Below are 12116 nucleotides of genomic sequence, written 5' to 3'. Positions count from 1 at the left end.
AGTTGACACCTGTAGTGCCAAGTGCAATACAGATAATGGTGAATGTACACTTCAACTGAATATTAGGTAAAATTTTATTTTGCAAGAGCTGCGATATTTTTGTTGCTATTATCTTTTCTAAATCAACTGCATGACACACCCTCTCAAAATTTCGGAAGAGTGTCTATCAAATACTGTTTTCCTTTGAACTGCAATTTCTTACAAGTTATGCCAAAGTGGTGTAGTACGTACTGATGTAAATACATTATTATTGCTATTACATGATTTTGCTTTATTTTAAGAAAGTCACAGTTCACTTCCATTATGTTATAGTTAATACTTTTTTACTACAATCTGTTTCAGTCATCAGACCAACATCAGATATCTTGTATACTTAGAGAGAGAATACAGGCAATGCATTTCATATTCAACTGCCAATATAATACTGTGTGGTATATGTGCTGACGAAAACTCATGTAATAAGATGTCACTTACTCAACTTACATTTAAAAGAGCTTACATGGCGATGTATAACCTATAAGGTCAAAGATCATAAGATCTATCTTAAGTATTTGCAAATAAAAGTGCGGCTCTTAAAGTAATGGGACTGACACTACCCACACATACAAAGAAATATTTAAGCACAATGCAATTGTACAGTGTTTCAAAGTGGTCCAAATGGCTCTGAGCACTATGGGACTTACCATCTGAGGTCATCAGTCCCATAGACTTAGAACTACTTAAACCTAACTAACCTAAGGACATCACACACACCCATGCCCGAGACAGGATTCGAACCTGCGACAGTAGCGGTCACGCGGTTCCAAACTGAAGCGCCTAGAACCGCTCGGCCACAACCGCCGGCGTACAGTGTTTCCTATTCTCAAGTAGTAAAATATATAACGTTATCAATTACAAATTGTACCAAACACTGCTAATCTTCGTTCTACATACACAGTGTGGTTCCAATATTTTGTGTGGAGACACTGTATACTGGTGACTATATAGCTGACTAATATTCACGAGTCAAATCAAAGATAATAGACAGAATCTGGATATATTCTTACGAGTATACAAGTTGTGTGTCATATGTCACTATGAGTATCTGTGACAGTCATTTGAAGGAACTTGAAGAGGTATATATTACGTGCAATACCATGTTATTAGTATGTATCTCAACAACGGCGGCGTTGACAGTAACGAAGTGCAAATGAGTAGCAACTTATATTTTATTGTTGTTATCATTATAGCGCATTTGAAGGGGAAGGTGACAGTAAATTAAATTTGTGGTGGGGGGAGGTGAAGTGTGAGAGATGATAACAAACTGCAATCACCTCCTTCCCCGAAACGAACCCTAAATTCGCGCCTGAATACAGAAAACAATTTCATTCACATTGACACTTTCTGTGGACGCCTACGCACTCATATCAGCACCTGGCAGTCCCAGATCAGCCGCTGCCCCTGTCTGCGAAGCACGCTGTCGGCGAGTACAGTTCGCTGTGCGCTAGAGGCGCCGTGGGACCGCGGCGGAGCCTACTCGCCACGCCGTGTTTTACGGCCGGCTCGTCGTCCCGCGACGCGCTGATGTTTATTTAAGGTGCGAACGCAGGGGGTGGGAGGGAGGGAGGGAGGGAGCAAGAGAAAAAGCTGGCGTCTGCGGCTGCCTCGCGGAACACGTTCCCGCCGAGCCGCGGACACGGCGCCGCTACGGGCTGTACTCGTACACGACGGCCCGATGGTCGTGTTCTGCAGCGCACTCGCGCTTCGCAAAACCGTGCACCTCATCCTCAGCATTCATTTCTCCATTCGCGATCACCACGGCCAGCCACTCTATAGACAGGCAATTCAAAAGCAAAACAATGAATATAGGCAGGTTCTCAACGACGATTTTATCGCATTTTGGGAAAGTTCTTTCAGACTGTCGAAACCTTATGCCTACGAGAAAAATAAAAACTTAACTGAAAAAAATAGCTTATCAGGATAGCTGCCAAAATATTTTTCACAACTACCTTATTAAGTCCACTGTCCTTATTGCGGACGTCCGGTCTTCATTCCGAAGGCAAGACACTTCGTCTCTGCCTAATTATTCCAACTAACATCACTCTGAACCTGCCTACTGTGGTCAAACCTTGGTCTTCCCCTGCCATTTTTACCCCTTGTACTTCCCTATGTTACCACACTGACGATTCCTTGATGCCTCATCGAATGTCCTTCTTTTAATCACGCCGTGCCGTAAATTTCTTTCTTCTTCATTCGATTCATTACCTCTCATTAGCTATCCGATACATCCATTTAATCTTCAAAATTCTCCTGTAACACCACACTTCAAAACCTCCTGTTCGCTTCTTCTGTGAATTGCTTATCGTCCACGTATCACTTCCGTACAACAGTTTTCTTATATTTACATCTTAGATCACAAAACTGTTTGGTCCTTAGACTACCGGTTTCGACAGCGATGATCTTCATATCTGTTTTAAAACATATCCTAATATATTTATAACATCTTTTAAACACATATAAAGACGATCATTGCTGATCCAAACCCGTAGTCTAAGGAGCAAAAATTTGTGAGATGGTAGACGGAAATAAAAGAAATTTATTCTACACTTTCTGGATCACTGTTTTATTCGCTAACATGTCGTACTTCCATACCAGGCTACTCTCCTGACACGTTCCTCTAGAACATATTTCCCGACATTTAATATCTATTTAACGTTAACATTTTTCTCTGTTTCAGAAACGTTTGCTTGATATTGCCGGATTGCATTTTATAACCTCTCCACTGCTGCCGTCGTCTTTTTTTGGCCCTAAACAACAGAACTCATCTACTACTCGTACTTTCAGTGTCTCACTCCTCAATCTAATTCCTTAATCGCAAACTTATTTATTTTGACTATATTTTAGAATTACAATATTATCATAAAAACCCCAAACTTCCCATTTCTAATGCTTCTACCCTTTAAAAAAAACGTACATATTCAATAACATTGGGGACAAGATGCAACGCTGTCTCAGTGCGTTCTCAAGCACTGCTTCCTCTTCATGTCCTTCGACTCTTATGACAGCAGCGTGGTTTCAGTACAAGGTGTAAGGTAACTTTTCGCTAACTGTATTTTATCCCTCCTGCCTTAAGACTCTAGAAGAGTGTACTCCACAAAATATTGTCAATAACTTAAAACCCACCCTCATAACTTAGAACTTTATACTTTTTCACGTAATTCCCATGAACTTACAGAGATAATCTCATATTTTGAAACGAATTTTAATAAACCTCTCTCACGGGGATCTGTGCATTAACTTACAATATGTGAAAACAGTTCATCTTGCTCTAAAGGATTTTTGTAGTACTTTTCATTCGATGCCCCTGCTGCAGTGTCAGGGACTTTGCAGCCAAAAACGAGACAAACTGGTAGAGTGGGGTAGATGGAGTCAAAATTGAAAACATTTGCTGGTTGAAACATTTCTCTCACAAGCAAAGGAAATCTCTCGGAGACCTGGACCATAATCGGGAGATGGGAATGAAGTTTTACTCAATTCTGGTGTTATGAAAGCCTTGTGCTTGTATAGGCGTATACAGGGCGCATTATCTCTGGCATTTCGGCAGACATTTTCAGTTTCGTTTCTGCAATGCATACTTGGAGTCTGCCCAAATAAATACAGTGTGATGCAGAAATAGCTAATATTCGCTAAATAACTGCTGCTTGATTTATTTTTAATAAACCAAAACGACCTTATAAATGCTATTACCATTACGCATTAGCCACCTAAATTTCGTAGTGTCGTATCAGAAGCGCGACGTTCTCTTGCAGCACAAATACCTGGAAACTTGTAGCTTTCAGCCTTTGTTTGAGACTTCAGACTTTGGATATTAGATACTCTCCTATAATGTAGTTACTTTTTCAACGCACGCCCTTTTCCATTATTTATTACGCCACTCTACACAGAGGAGGAGATCAATGCGCCTTTCGTTGTAATAAGTGATACTTGACGCGTTGAATGTATTTTCTTGCTCCACACTAGGAAGTATTTCTGAGAAGCGTCCTTCCACTGGAGGAAGCAAAGCATATTTATCTTCACATGGCCTGTTAATAGTTGGCAACAGTTACTTCTACGTCCGTTACACGGGTAAATCTGTCAAATCTGAGGCGTGGAAATGGGACGGGCAGGAAGGAAAGAGAAGTACAAAAAGAAATAAACAACAAATCTTACACGCAGTCCGTGAAAGCTAGAGCATCCTACAGACCGGTCCAGTTTGCGTACTAAGGAAAAGGAATGTATTGATCGAAAAGCCTATCTAGAAATCTAGTTGTGATCAGATTGGGTTCTTAAAAGTTAATGAGTGCGTTAACAGCTTCGTGAACGCGCTTGCTAGAGATTTACAAGGCTCCAGACCCGCCAGTGCTTCACAGAGCCGCACCGGTTCTATTTGTAATTGCGCCCACACAGCGCCTTGTCAGAGATACTGCTGTGAGTGCGCAATGACAGCACGCCCACACGTCGCTCTCTTTGCTTACGTCACTTCTTTTGATGTTGCCGGCGCAGCAGTTTCTCTCGTGCTTACCTTATTACCGTCAGCCATTCTTTCAAGCCTCTGCAGTGGTATCACATATCTAGAGGAACGGCATTACCAGCGTCAAAACAAACAGATTACTGTCTCTCGCAACGAACTGCCAGTGAACACTTAATACATCACCTCAAGTTTGCGTCAACATTAATTTCCTGTCAGAGCTATCTGTTACCGAAACCCAAAAAATGTGCTTAGTTAACGAGCACGCTGTGATTAATTGCCACCTCCACGTCTTTCTATTTCCTCAGCCGCTTGCAAGCTCTTGCAACACGCTGTTGAGTGGAACCTATGTTTGCACGTAAAAGAGAACTGTGATAAAAACCAAGCTTACGTACAGAAGCAAACAAAATAATCCTACCCTGGTTCGGAAGACACGCGTAATGCTTCAGTAATTACTTCAAACCTTTAAAAACATGTGGGCAACTTAAACATTCGATTTCTGTGTCACTTCGAAGAAACTTGCAGGAAGTTGTGATCCGCAAAATGCAATGACAAAATCGACGTCGTACAGATTAAGGGGTAATGCACTGCAAACACTACCACGCCCTTGCCTCCGGAACACTCCATCTCCTCCCTCCACACTACGAAGACTTCACACCACGTACACAAAGACAGTAATGCAATTATAGTATTTATAGTGGCGTACAGGCAGTCGTTCTTCTCGAGCAGAATCCATGAATGAAATGGATCATTGTAAATGTAATCAAAAGACAAAATCAGTCAGATAATCACAATGAAAGCTCAGAACAGTGTTATCCTGGACAAGGAAGTTGATATCTCACCTACCTGTAATGTAGTATAAAGTTTGTGTTTGTATTACGTGGATGATTCTGGGGAGTGATTGCGTAGTGTATTGTCGTGTTTGTGTTGTTATTCACGATTATGCAACGTCACGAAGTGTGTGCAATCCGATACTGGCACGTAACTTAATCCTTTCGTATACCACCACTGAAACCGCTGATATTTCAAGTCTAATACACGAATCACCATCAACAATGGCACATGCCCAGCCATCATGAATCATTGGGGAGACATCTGCGATTTCATTGAAGACACTGACTTTCAGAGTTTTTACGCTTCTACCGTATCCTGCACCACCGCTTCCGGCTGGTATGACGCGGCGCACCACGACTTCCTCTCCAGTGCGAACTTCTTCACCTCATAGCAGCATTTACACTGAACAACCTAAATTACTTATTGGATACGCAAGGAGCAGCACACAGCGTCATGTCCAGTACGATCGATCCAAGGAATTGGAAGATGTTGATTCAGAAATGCTCTGGCTTCCGATTCAAAGCGTTTTTCCAGCGCTAGGCATTTTCTTCTTTATATATGACGGTAGTATCTGTTCCCCAAAGAACAGTTACCGTGGGTGACCATGAAGCTTTGCTAGAAATGAAATGATAATTAAATGGACACCCTAGCTGGATAGAGCGTCTGCCATGTAAGCAGGAGATCCCGGGTTCGAATCCCGGTCGGGGCACACATTTTCAACATGTCCCCAATGAAGTACATCAACGCCTGTTTGCAGCTAGGGTGTCCATTTAATTATCATTTCATTTTCTTCTTTTCCATTTTCTTAGCAATGTATCGTTTTGCATTAAAACGCTGAAGCTGCTTTAACTGGTGCAGTCATTTTGAATTGCGCTTTATTCTAATTTTTTCTCCTCTACTGTTTACACCCTCTATATTCCCCTAAAGTACCATTAAGGTATTCTCTGATGGCATAATTCATATCCCATCATCCTGACCGTTCTTCTTGTCAGTGTTTTACACGTATTCCTTTACCCATGCATATTATTTTTTTTTAATCTGATCAGTCCAATTTTTTCATTCCTCTGCGGCGCAACATCTCAAATTCTTCGATCCTCTTCTTTTACGGTTTTCCCACAGTCCATATTATAGAAGTATCGGACAGCTCCTACACACTCTTAACTCTGGGCTGTTAGTATCTAACAATAATAATTTAGCGCGGATCAACGGCCTGGAGCAAGTGTTTCAATTGGACGCCACTTCGGTGACTTGCTGTTCCCAAATCTAACCCAGTAATCATTCCAGGAAAAATAGCTTACAGCTTAATCTGAAATCCGAACCTCATGTCGACCTGGCGAATCTTTATATTATTGAACCGCGAAAACTAGGTTAAAGGCAGACAAACATTTTCGTATTTCGACTGGGTTTCGATCCTGCGACCGCTCGGTTTCTAGGTACACGCTTCACAACCTTTTTTGTGTATGGTATTGATTGACACTTCAACTTCACATAATAATAATAATAATAATAATAATAGTGAAATGGAGTAACACAGACCTAGAAGCACTGAATACACTTACACGATCACAATGCCACAAATATAGAATACATCACATAAATTCAGCAACAGAAAGATTCACATTAAGCAGAAAGGAAGGAGGAAGGGGATTTATCGACATAAAAAACCTACATTATGGACAGGTAGACAATTTAAGAAAATTCTTTATAGAACGAGCAGAAACTAGCAAAATACACAAAGCAATCACTCATATAAATACATCGGCTACACCACTGCAATTTCATAAGCACTTCTACAACCCTTTAGATCACATAACATCAACAGATACGAAGAAAGTAAATTGGAGAAAGAAAACACTACATGGCAAGCACCCGTATCATCTAACACAGCCACACATCGATCAAGACGCATGCAACACATGGCTAAGAAAAGGCAATATATACAGTGATACGGAAAGATTCATGATTGCAATACAGGATCAAACAATAAACACCAGATACTATAGCAAGCATATTATTAAAGATCCCAATACCACAACAAATAAATGCAGACTTTGCAAACAACAAATAGAAACAGTAGATCACATCACAAGCGGATGTACAATACTAGCAAATATAGAATAACCCAGAAGACACGGCAATGTAGCAAAACTAATACATCAACAACTTGCCATACAACATAAACTAATGAAACAACACGTTCCCACATACAAGTATGCACCACAAAATGTACTGGAGAATGATGAATACAAATTATACTGGAACAGAACCTTTATAACAGATAAAACAACACCACATAACAAACCTGACATCATACTCACCAATAAAAAGATGAAATTAACACAACTAATCGAAATATCCATATCCAATACAACAAATATACAGAAGAAAACAAGAGAAAAAATTGAAAAATACATCCAACTGGCTGAGGCAGTCAAGGAAATGTGGCATCAGGATAAAGTTGACATTGTACCAATTATACTATCAACTATAGTAGTCATACCACACAATATCCACCAGTACATCAACGCAATACAGCTACATCCAAACGTATACATACAACTACAGAAATCTGTAATTATTGATACATGTTCAATTACCCGAAAGTTCCTAAATGCAATGTAGCATATACCGCACAGTTAAAAGGAAGTCACGCTTGATCAAGGTCCGCGTCACTTTAAATTTTTAACCAGACATAACGTCTGAGAAAGGAGAGAAATAATAATAATAATAATAATAATAATGATAACACACTCAGGTGTCCGTACAGTGAGAGCCAAAGATTCCGAAGTCCATCCTATTTGATTATGATTCTTTTTCTGTTGTAACAATGTAGAAACTTAGTCGAATGATCCAAAGCCACTTTATAACCATTTTCCAAGATTTGTTCTCCTCCTCTGCGTTTGGTACCGAGGCCACAACAGCAGCACCATCTCCAGCTGCAACTGCGGAAACAGGAGCAGCACCACGAACAGCTTTCATCGACACCAACTTGTGACAACCTACTTTAGTAAGTCTTTCAATGTTCTTCCCATTATGTTCACTAACAGTTCTCTTCAGTCTCTCGCCATCAGCTTCAATACCGACAGAACTGAGAATCCTCTTAATATCTGCAGATGTTGCATTGTATTTCCCGCCAAGAGCACCAAGCAGGCAAGAGGCAACGAAAAGCAATTCTTGAGTCTCTCCTACACGAAACGTGTGTCCACTACTTTGCCATTATTATGGGTCCTGCCTGTGCTCACTACATCACCATTCGCCGACGTCCCAAACTGCGGGACAGACTTATTCTGCAGAACCATGAACTAACATGGTCCGACAGACTGAAATATTTAGGAGTCAACCTCGACCATAAGCTGCTTTTTAAGCCGCATATTCCTCTGAAACATCCCCTTAGAAAAATTTATGAATTACTGTGCTGGTAAACTCCTTACGTTATTTGATTTTCTAACAGCTGGGCAGAACTGAACGTACTCAGACATTTCGCTCTTTACCTATTCTGAACAACACTAAACTGATACACGATATTTTTAGCGCAACGCAATCTGACTTTCAAAAATCCCTACAAAAAAATGTCCCTGACTAACAATAACCTATTCCTTTCATAAATCACTTACCTCGCAAAAATTTTCATTCCTCAACTACTGCAATACAGCGAGCGCCAATACTGCCAGCTAAATAAAAGGTTCTAACTACTGAAGCCACTAACTACTGATAGGGATAGTTAGCAAATGAAAGATTTTGATAGAGAACAAACAATGTATTTACCTTAACAATGTTCAAATATATATATATATATATATATGGAGATCAGAAAATGTCTAAAACGCTTGTCGTGATGTTGTAGGGCAGATTGTACTGAGACGTAAATGTTAAGAAAAAATGCGATACGTTGCGCGTTTCCGAGTGGCGGTGTTACCTAACGAGTGCTTTGTTAGCTTAGCAGAAACTTGAATTCGCGCGCACAACGACCTCATCGGCTAACTTCAATGCTAAATAACTCGGAAACGGCGCAACGTATCGCATTTTTTTCTTAACATTTACGTCTCAGTACAATCTGCCCTTCAACATCACGACAAGCGTTTCACACATTTTCTGACCACCCTGTATATATATATATATATATATATATATATATATATATATATATATATATATATATATATATATATATATATCAGTTCATGACATCAAGTCTTACAAATTTACTCTTTCTGATGGACACACCTCCAGATCATCCGCTCTCAAAACTCCGCCATTTCTCTCCCCACATCCACCACTGCTGGCGGCTCACCTCCAACTGCGCAACGCTACGCGCTGTTCACATCCAACTGCCCAACACTACAATGGCGAATATTCCGACAATGCCAACCAGCCACAGACTGCACACAGCACAGCCAGTGATTTTCATACAGAGCGCTAGGTGACGTTACCAATATAAAAACCTAAACAGCCTACTTACACCTCCATGATCTGCACCAAATAAACCATATTCTGGCTAGTGGGCACATGAATGCTAGAGCAAAACTTCAGTTATACAAAGCAACGATCCTACCCGCAATGTTCTATGGCTACTCCGCGTGGGGAACCACTAGTCCCACCGACCTTAAAACAGGCGATTGAAAATAGATGCTTAAGGATTGGCCTGGGTGCTCCACGATAGACTGGAATCGCCAATCTACATGCAGAACATCAAATGCTCACGAACGAAGACCAAATGAAGGACTCGAGACGGAAACTCCTCGATAAAATTGATACATTATGGCCAAGAATGAGACGCCTTGAATGCATCGGTTCTAAAGCTCCAAAACGGTGGCACCGGACAAAAGTGTCTCACGCTACTGTGCAGGCTCTTCAATAACAAGCTAACAGCATGAACCACCATCTCAGCAGGGTATAAGGACCTCGAGCCCAAGCCACAGCTTACGCTTCATTACAGATAACGTTAACTCACATACAGCCCCACCCCAGAAGTCCAGCCTCAAAGAAGGTAGTACTTTGGACACACCACACGCTAGGGAACAAAGAAAAAAAACCTTTATCACGAAGCCCCACCCCAGAAGTCCAGCCTCAAATAAGGTAGCACTTTGGAGACACCACACGCTAGGGAACAAAGAAAAAAAAACTTTATCACGAAGCCCCACCCCAGAAGTCCAGCCTCAAAGAAGGTAGTACTTTGGACACACCACACGCTAGGGAACAAAGAAAAAAAACTTTATCACCAAGCCCGACTAGGGACTGTCGTAAGAGTGTTATAGTGTGGAGCAAACAGATAATTTTCTCCTCTCAGTACGTTCCTGACTCTGTAGCAGCAGTCAGCACGAGACGTTGCACAGTTGCTCGGCTTACACGGCTGTCAGAGACGGGGCAACGTTGAGCTGGCGCGAGCCCCACGTAACGAGCCCCACGGGCGGCCGGCGCGCTGGCTTTCGGCCCGCCGTGAATAAGTAAAGCGGCGCGGCTAAATGTGAGCGGCCGTGGCGTCGCGGGCCTCCCGGGAAGGCCGCGCTGAGTGGCCGCACAGCACGGCTCTGCCGCTCCCCTGGGGGACCCGCATACTTACCAGGCGGCAGAGTTGCAGCCCCTCACTCAAACCGCACTTATCTGAGAGCCACCCAGCGGGCACATTTACTAATGCCGAGTACTCCGGTTTCGCACTGGCGAGAATCCATTTCTCCACTTCCACTTCCACATCCGTACCACCGTACAATTCCGAGATATTGCCTCACAGAAATCGAAACACCTGTTCGATATTTATCTTTTTGGAGAAGTTCATCACATAAAAGGGAATTAAAAGAATAAACTTTCTGAGTCGTGCACTTGATCATATCGATATTCAAGTTTGTGCAAGCCCTTTGGATATCCTTGCTCAACAACAGCTTCTCTCCCGTCTCATGAGATGGCACCTTGAGTGGGATTTAAGCCTGCATGCAGCTCATAGTGAGGTCTGTCTGTTGGGGTTGAGGAACTCGGGGCCCGGTTTGGGGCCTGGACTTGTTAGCTCAGGAAATAAGGACGTGCCCGAGTTAAGAATTTACTCGATTGTAAGACAGCTCACATTTTATCGTATTCTATTTGCAAAATTTTTGACGTTTACTTGGACTACGTGTGCTTCCCAGCTTTAAGTTTCTTAAATTTTTCTATTTCCTGCTAACCTTAATCTTTATCTGCACTAACGGTGTGTGCATTTTCCAGGTTTAACTTTTTTTAAATTATTCATTGACAAAATTGTTAAGGCTTTCGTGGCCACTTGTTGACAAACTGCCTATTGGCTTCTGTCTCGGGTTCTTCGGCCGACGTTCATCTAATGATTTTTCTGACGTTTCGCCAGCACGAGTGGCTGGCATTGTCAAAGCTTCACCCTCCATTGCCGGTGGTGAACTGGAGGCGAGCCTTTTTTTTTTTTTTTTTTTTTTTTTTTTTTTTTTTTTTTTTTTTTTTTTACTATTCATTTCCGCTCCTGAAGGGAGGCGGATGGGCCGCTGGAGAGCTTGTTGCTCTATTGGGGCCAGAGATGAGGGTATTACATTTTTTCCTTTTCTTTATTTATTTTGTACTTATTGCTAACTTACATACTAATTACTGTTTTCCCAAAACAGTGTTTCGCAGTTTACAATTGTTTTGTTATCTTACAGACTAATTACATTGTTTTGTTTTCTTACAGACTAATTACAATTTTTACAATTTTTAAGTTGTAGAAGTCAAATAGAATTGGAGATGGAGCTAGTAGTAGAAATGAAAATAGAAAAATTAAAACAAAAATACAAAAGAATACAAAAGTCAGGGTGACAGTGGAGGC

General features: G+C 41.4%; 1 protein-coding gene across 1 annotated transcript in view; it reads right to left on the bottom strand.

Annotated features, from left to right (window-relative positions):
• Positions 1-12116, bottom strand: part of LOC126263347 (band 4.1-like protein 4A) — a 691823-nt gene that overhangs the window by 668997 nt on the left and 10710 nt on the right. Inside the window, exon 2 of the mRNA XM_049960435.1 lies at positions 10667-10859. Within this exon, the coding sequence (XP_049816392.1) occupies positions 10667-10859 (193 nt within the window). The remainder of the gene's footprint in view (positions 1-10666; positions 10860-12116) is intronic.

Source organism: Schistocerca nitens, chromosome 6 (assembly GCF_023898315.1).
Source record: "Schistocerca nitens isolate TAMUIC-IGC-003100 chromosome 6, iqSchNite1.1, whole genome shotgun sequence".
In the NCBI taxonomy this organism is placed as follows: Eukaryota; Metazoa; Arthropoda; class Insecta; order Orthoptera; family Acrididae; genus Schistocerca; species Schistocerca nitens.
The sequence above is the reverse complement of the archived record's forward strand: the minus strand, read 5'-3'. Positions and strand labels throughout refer to the sequence as shown.